Here is an 8,698-nt window from a genome sequence, read left to right on the forward strand (position 1 = left end):
TATTTCTCATAGGATTTGCTTTGGTGCATCACTATAATTGTGATAAGTAACCCATGTCCGAATAGGTGTAATTCCTGCTACACATTTTCTACTTTAATATATTTTAAACAGCTGAAAACATATTTTAGTTTAAAAAAAAAAAACGTATTTATGTTTATAATTTTGAATGTACTGTATTTAAACTGCTTTTTAAAATGTTTATCAGATGTTTGTACACAAAAGATGTTTTCCAGATGGCTTGGAAATGTACAGTGTAGTTACACTCTTAAAAATAAAGGTGCTTCATGATGCCATTAGAAGAACCTTTTTGTCTAAATGGTTCCAAGAACATTTAATATCTGAAGAACCTTTCTGTTTCACAGAAGGTTCTTCAGATTATAAAAAGGTAAGGAAGAGATGGTTCTTTAAAGAACCTTTGACTGAATGGTTCTTTGTGGAACCAAAAATGGTTCTTCTATGGCATCGCTTGAAGAAATTTTTGAAGCAAATTTATTTTTAAGAGTGTAGCTTGCAAAAAAAAAAAAAAAAAAACCTTCAGAAAAGAACATTTAATTTCACAATAGCTTCTCTGTTATGTAACATAATTTATATGATGATTTTATAGGATTATGAAATAAATACCAGATAGAGCATCCACAGTACTGAATGCTCCTTTAGCCAGTGCAATTGTTTTGGGGTCCTAGTTGAATTGTTTTATAACACGTGGAATGTATTTATTCTTCACATTAAAGAGTGTAACTAATAATACTAAAATTCTAGCAGTAGCTCACTTTGACACATCCAATTTATTAGTTAATGCTAAGGCACTAGAATATAAGTGACAGACTGGTAAGAATACGCATTTAATCTAGTTTAATTTGGAGTGCTGAAGCCTTATTCACTACTATTTCACACTTATGCAGTTTAGCAGGGTTTGATTGCTTTAGCCTACCTCATTACTGCTTGTGTCACGTGTTCAGACTAGACTAATTGAGATGGATGAGGTTTGCAGCACTGGCCCAACACTGAGAAAAAAACATCTGCCCAGAGAATTATTCTGAATTAAGCAGATAAGCCGATAAACATGCAATTTAGTGACTGAGCCGGAGGTACTATCCAGCTGTTTCTGACTATGCCTCTAGGCAAAAGGCCTTCGGGGGGCAGGAGTCTTATGCTGCTATGTATGTTAACAACTTCATTCAGGTTTCAGACATAGTGACATGACAACTCATCTCCTATATACTCCTAAATATTCACATGAGTGCACTTGTCTATTGCCCTGAGCGACCACAATCAAACAAGAACAGCGTAATCAGTAACATGTGGACCTCATGTTTAATCATCAAAAGTGGATACAAAAGAATCCTTCAAACCTCACATGCGTCTCCTCACATTTCTGAAAGTGGCTGGATTGGCTGGGGTAACTTGCACCTCACTTGCATTAATTCGGCAACTAACCAATATAGTCAAATGCCTGTAATAATGATGCTATCCAGAGTGGAGGTTCAGGATCACCAGATCATGAATGCTGTACTCAGAACCAGAGATGTACCACAGACATTGATTGTATTCTGTTCTTCTGAGCTGTTGTTCAGCCTCAGGGTCTCCTCGATATTGAAAAGGAGGCATAGGAACAACAACCAGCCCACACTTCTCAAAGATTGAACATAAAAAATGATTGCTTTATTGCAATATTTTTTTCTGTGACCTACCAGGTCCACCAACCCCACTAAAAGCAAACAGGCTAGCCTTCCAAGGGGAGGCCTTCAAAAAAGGCACATATTTTTTATATTTTATTTGAAATGTATTGATAGCATTTATGAATTAGTTTTCTCCCCAGCACAAAATATGACATTGTCATAGTCACAGATTAACATTTTGAGTAATCCTTTGGCATGGCAAGGAATTAAATATTTTAATTGACAAAACTTTTGACAAAAATATAATACTAGTAAAAAATTCCAAAAGAAAGACACATGGTTGATACACACATTTCATTCATTCATTTGTCCCACTTTATACACTGTAAAAAATGATTTGTTGACACAACTTGACTTAGTCAAGTCATTTTGTTGCTTTGACTCAGTTAAGTTTAACAAACACTATGTGTTAAGTTCCCTCAACTTATATGCAGTTGTTGAAATAACTTGCATTAAATTGAGCCAGCGTACTGAATCAATTAATGAGCATGTATGTTTTTTAGTTAAGTCAACTAAAAAACATATTGGTTGAACAGAATTTTTCATGTTTTCACAACCATGAACCAAGTCTAATTGACATAAAATAGTAATTTTTCCTCAACATAACTTAACTATTTGAGTTTACTGGACTTAATTGCTTTGACGAGAAGTTCTGGATATATCTCTGGAACCAGATTTTTTATGAAATCAACAAGTGCAAAATTGAAACTCTCTGCATTTATTTTTTTAAACGGATACATTGCATCCAAAAACACAGACGCAAAGAATTAATTCAAAGAATTCACAATTTACACAAACGTGCAAAATTCACTAGTATGCGCACACCCATCTTAGTCCCAAAATAGTACAGATAACTCTCCTTATCATTTTTAGATATTGTCATTGCAGGAACAAGTGTACATGAAGAATTCACAATAAGCTGTTAAAACATTTCACATTAAACTGTTCAAAAACTGTCTTCATTTCCCAATCGTAGAAACATGAAAAGCAAATAGGAAGCAGTGCAAGGTAACAACAAAACAGTTATTTAAAACAAACAAAAAAAATAATACAATTAAGAATACCAATGTTCCACTTAAAACAATGAGATCTAAAACAACAATGCTCTTAAACTTTAAACCAGTTCAACAATTAAACAGTAGCAAGATTTTATTTGTTTTCTGTCTTATCGCAGCAACTTGCTCTTCAAAGAGTGAACTCTTGCGCTGCAAGAATCTGATCCAACTCCAATAAACAGGTGCTGTATCACTTCAAAAGTGAACTTTAATTCCTTTGAGTAAGTCAAGGTTTAATGCGTACACCAGGCCCATCAGGTTCAGAAAAGCATCAGGTATATCACTCAGGTGACGCATTACCACTTCTTCCTCAGTCATCAGGGCAACGTCATTGTAGAATGCTGGGAGAGGGTCCATCACATTTTCCACAACCACTAGGATTCCAATCACCACACCCTTGATCACATCCTCTTCACAGTCACTTGGCTTTATGGAATGTAAACAATACAAGGTACTATTACTTAAAAGCAATTACACAAATATAGTCCCCAGACCCCTGCAAATTAAGAGATGTAAAGTTCAATTTCCCCTTGTGTTGCATTACATGTTTCAGCTTACCTCGCATATCTTCATGAATTTCGAAGGAGTCTCTCGCATGTACCACGGCAGGCCCAGCAATGCTGCTGTCCTCATCCTTTGGTTTGTTGTCTGTAAAATATAGGATGGTTAAAGTACCAGCTTTATTCCTTCAACCCTTTGTTTTTCTGTATTCGTTTATCCATTCTCCCTGCTTTTTATAAAAAATATAAAACAAAAACATTCGTTTCAAATTTGCACATTTACACTCGTATAATGTTGTAAATAAATCCCTAGTGATGTGGTGCACCAACAGTTGTTTGTTACGTTTTTGTTCAGCACCAAAATATGATTTAGTAGTGAGGGAACACGCTCATGCCACTTAAATCAGGGGTGTGTAATATTGCATGTTACTATGACATAATGCAACATCAAACCTTTTTAGTTCTTGTGTCATGACATTTGATCAAAAGACTTGCAAGAACCAGTGAGGTTTAATATTTATGTAAGAGCTAATACAATCAAACATTATTGTAAACAAAGACTTAAATGTTTGTTTTCATTCTACAAAAAGATTGTATGATTTTAGAAGTCTTGGAATATGACAAACAAATGGTACAGGTCACTATTTAAACACATACTTTAAAGTCATTGTATGAAAAAATGTCACTATCATTATAGATTTATGATCCATAGAAAGAAAAGGTCATAGGGGTCTGGACAAACAGTGAGTAACTGATCACAGAATTGTCATTTTGGGGAGAGAAAGACTGCTTTAAAATAAATTTACTCACATCCTTATCAAGGCTCTCCAGTACTGAAGTCATTTCTGGAATGTCCTCATAACGCTTTGACCTGAATAACTGCATCAGCTTTGAGAGATGACCATGTAGGCCTTCAAAAAAGGACTTGTTCAGGTCCTTTGACACAAGCCTGGTGAATTCTTTGACGATCTATAAAAACAAATACATTTACAAATTTAACAAAGATGCCTAAGTGACAGTCTTCAACAGTACTAAATTAAAACATCATGCAGGATGTTAAAACCTTTTCCTTTCCAGCAGTCACTTCATTGGTTAATACACAATTGTGCTTAACCAATACGATTTCAATTATTCTTGGAGTGAACTATTGCTCAATTGAATAAACACTGCAAAGCTCATTTACAATGTCCTGTGTGGTAGCCTTTGAAACATGCAGAGTTGTTTGCATGTGAAGTAACAGTGATGCTACTGTGTGTTTAATCAAATCCTGTAGGTCTTGAACATCTATGTCACTATCTACTGTTGAGCAATCTGGGCTGATTGAATGGGTTTTAGAGTCTGCACTTTCAGGGTTTGAATCAACAGGAATGCAAGTTTGATACAAGTCTGTTCGAAAATCTTTAAAAGTGCTGTGGCGATGATTCTTACTTTTATGAGCTCGGAAAGTGCTGTAAACACTGGTCTGGAAACTACAGTCTTGAAAGGGGCACCTCACTGGCTCTTTCTTTTTAATGTGTGTTATAAGATGTGCAAAATATTGTGAAACGCTGCAAGCCTCAGAAAAATTACACAGGTCACAGTTCACATTTGATGTTGCTTTAAGCAATTTTGAGGAGGCTTGAACACACTGACTATGGTCATGAGTTAAATGCTTCTTCAGAGACAGTTCACTCTTAAATGTGCATACACAGTCTTTATAGATGCATGGGAGTGGACAGTGACTTGCCTGATGGCAGTGTTTCAGCTTGTAGTGTGTGATTAGGGTATGCTGGGTGGGCGAGGAAAATCTACAAATCTTGCAACACCACCTCATCGATATGGAATTGTGCTTCCACTCTGCTAGCACTGTACTGATCCTGCAAATAAAAAACAAAATTGTCAAACTCCAGTTGTTGTAACCATGTATAAATAAAATCGCATATTTCTCATATTGAACAAATATGGACTGGCGGCGGTGGTTCAGATATTACTGGTCATTCGGTGTTTCTATGATAAACTAATGATGCGATCCGATTAACAACACGCTAAAAAGTCACTTATCTATAACATCAGCAGTTCGCATTCATCAGTTCTCTCAACACAGCGTGTCTCAATGCAGTGAACTTTTTGAGTTAATGGCATAACATATACTCCCAAATATTGGTTTATTTCGAGTATGAGGGATTGCCAGGAACGTCTGAAAGTGAATAACCATGAATTTGCCTGGCAATGCGTGTTACTGCTGCTTATTAACCAAGTTGTAACGTTAGTTCCCAAAATGTGATTGCCTGAAATCAAAACGCGGACGGTGAGCGCTAACGAAACAAGCCTAAATGAACATTAAGAAAAGCACAAATCAGGGTATACTTACTCATTTCCTTATCTGCAGTGCATAATGTCCATCTGTAATCGTTCAAACGCGGGCTCCTTTTCTTGCATGTTCAGCAACTTCTCGTGCAGAAAATGGCGGATGGCGCGTCTCAACTTCGTTAAAATAATACGTCATCATGACGTGGAGTTTCTGGCACATGCGCATCACACAGAAAATTTATAGAACCTATCTTTTGTTGTTAGATGAACTTGTTATTTTAAGTTTTCCATTTGTCTTCAAGTTGAGGTTGTTATAACTCATCTTATTGTGTAGTGAGGCACTGCAAGTTGACAGGACACGATTTCACTTGTCCACCTGACTAAAACTCAGAATCATTTTTTACAGAGAAGTGGCTTTAACTACTATGTATTTACATTTAAATTAATAATTTGATACACTGCATTTATTGTGTACATACTGTACGTTTTTACATTGTACTAATATTTAAGGTGTTCATAATACAGAGTAATTACCTAGTTAAGTACTTAGTAGTAGCCGTTGTACTTACATGCAATAAAATATACTTACCATGTAACTAAGTTATGGAATCAGAATCAGAATCAGAAAGAGCTTTATTGCCAAGTGTGTTTGCACACACAAGGAATTTGTCTTGGCGTTTGGAGCTTCCAGTACAGAAAGTACAAACATAGTGCAGACAACATATAATTAAGGTGATAAAGAACACTAATAATGACAAAAATAGACAATAATTAAGAATAACAATAGTAATAAAGAATAAAAATATACAGAAAAGAGACATGACCATAGACAGAACTGTGAATGTGCATGTGTCCTATGTACAGATGAAGGTGTAGGATATCAGAGACTGAATCAGACCATTTTAAGATGCATCAGAACATTGAAACCTGAGGAGCTGGAATGCAGAGAGGCCTTAAGGAACAGGATGTCATAAATCTAGGTTGAAGCAAGCAATCCCAACTAGCAAGCTCTCTTTCACCAAACAACTTGCAACACTGAAGAAAAAGAAACACTTATTGATAATTCCAATTCAAGAAGGAGACTGTCAAATTTGTTGCAAGTAATCAAGACTGATGTTCACATGTAAACCTGTGATAGAAAATCATTAGCTACAGACTCTTTCGGGCGTGTCTCCACACATAAAAGACCGTCCAAACCAACATTCCTTCTCTAAAGAACATGCATTCGTTCTCCTTAGAACTATACAAAAACTTTCTTCTCCATATGCACATAAAATCATCCTAAAAGGACATTTATGTTGTACCCACATATCATGTTTTAATCAAATAATATGTATGTCTTTTTAATAAGTATTGAATAGCTCGAGCCTTAAAGATAAGTATTGCATATTTAGTATGTATGAGCTTGAAAATCCATGATGTGAATGTTTCTTCCAATCAGTTCTTTGTCAAGTGCATCATAGTCTTATTATGAAATCATGTTCAGAAAGGTATGCTTTGCCAAGGCCTGTAAAATTCGGACCATGTGACTGATAACAAGCTGATTTATGATGTAAAGAACACACCCTAGCTAAGCAAGGACAGTTTCTGATTGGTCAAGACCTCCAGATGGGATGTGTCCAGAAGCGAGTTTAAAACTCTTGTCCGCTTTCTCCTCTCTCTCTTACCTTTTACGCTCTCTCTGACTCTCGTCCCTCTCACCGCGTGCTGCCCTTTGAGCATGCCCTGGCCCACGTGCCATAATGAGAAAGAAAACAACTTAGTCTCGTTACATCTTTTTTTATTCTTTTACTTTAGTTTATTTTCTTTCCGTGGAGTTTCGTGTTCTAATGTAAGTTTGCTAAAGTCCAGCTCCGACCCGCTTCAAACTTCAACCAGAAAGAACTCCGCATCCTCAGCCAACGCCCAAAAGACTCACTTCAAAGACTACTGAACTTCCAGCCAATCAGACACTTCGGGGAACCCCCCCTGTCTGCAACGAGGACACAACCCCGTTACACAGGCAAAACAAGCAACACACCTCCAGATTCTAACAGGTTCTAATTGGTGTATTTAATATAAATTTTAGCCTCATTGAGAAACTCAAAGCGAGGGTTAAATAAGTGATTGATGGTTGTTCAGGTCTATGCAATAGCACATATTGCTGTGAACTTGGGATTTCACATTTCCATTCTCTTAACTCATCCTTTCCTCACTTTCTCTCGTTCTGCAACGTGTGAATGTGTAATGCTTGTGTTCATATGTTAGATTAGTTTATGTTTTAGGTTTATATAAATAAAATCTGATTTATATTTTAAAAGAGAAGTATCTTGTGTTTTCTGCTCACAAGTTAATGCCTTAATCTGTCGATTTCGTTACTGTGCTATTTAATAGTGTTTTCACTATATTTTGGATTTTAATATCCAGTACAGCGTTTGTCATACGGCTCGTTCAGTGAATCGCCGTAACACTGATTCTGTTCAAATCCCTATAAAATCATAAATGATTCCCTTTGAGCTAAATTAAACTATATTAATATTAATGTAATAAAACCCCTACATTTTTATTGGTGGAGGTTAATATTATATGTAATAACCTTACATATTGGTGGAGGATGCTTGGGCAGATTAATCTAAATTGTGAGCATAAACCAAGTTATTTAATCTTTTTCTGTTGCCGCGGATGAGAGACGAGACTTGTGTGTGTGCGCGTGCGCGTGAGTGACGTCAGCTGCGCGCGCCCCGCTTGAATGAATGAAGACAGCAAAAGAGCTTCTCAAACTGCAGTAAGTGAACTTAAAGTTAGCATCTGAGATCGTACAATAAGGTTGAAATTGAGCGTGTTCCTCTGTTTCTGTAATGCCTTGTTTTATTTATAGCTGAAGTGATGTCCTGCGGGTTCCAGGTCAGTCAGTAGCTATTCTCCTGAATCTCAGTCTGTTAGCAGAACGAAGCTAAACTGCAGTGATTTAAACGGGAAATAAATCAGTGTATAAAGAATAGTTTTGAGCGTGTTCCTCAATCCTATTCATCAGAGCCATTATTATTCATAGTTTGATTAGCAGTGCGTGTTCCATTGTTAAATCATCTATGACTCCCTCAGTTAAACATTAGACAATAACGCTTGTCTGTTTGTGTAACTGTTCACTAAGTGAAGTTAATCTCGCTCCACACTGCGTGTGTCCGGGAGATTTTAA

General features: G+C 36.4%; 1 protein-coding gene across 1 annotated transcript; it reads right to left on the bottom strand.

Moving 5' to 3' along the window:
• Positions 1 to 2,378: 2,378 nt before the first annotated feature.
• On the bottom strand, positions 2,379 to 5,673 carry LOC306847553 (uncharacterized protein). The gene is made up of 5 exons (XM_079381543.1): positions 5,585 to 5,673; positions 4,961 to 5,090; positions 4,045 to 4,203; positions 3,293 to 3,382; positions 2,379 to 3,160 (listed from the first exon to the last, which is right to left on the bottom strand). The coding sequence occupies exons 2-5, from the start codon at positions 5,045 to 5,047 to the stop codon at positions 2,930 to 2,932; spliced, it is 567 nt and encodes a 188-aa protein (XP_079237669.1). The 5' UTR covers positions 5,048 to 5,090; positions 5,585 to 5,673; the 3' UTR covers positions 2,379 to 2,929.
• Positions 5,674 to 8,698: the final 3,025 nt, after the last annotated feature.

The sequence above is a fragment of the Barbus barbus genome, assembly GCF_936440315.1.
Source record: "Barbus barbus genome assembly, chromosome: 1".
Taxonomy (NCBI): domain Eukaryota; kingdom Metazoa; phylum Chordata; class Actinopteri; order Cypriniformes; family Cyprinidae; genus Barbus; species Barbus barbus.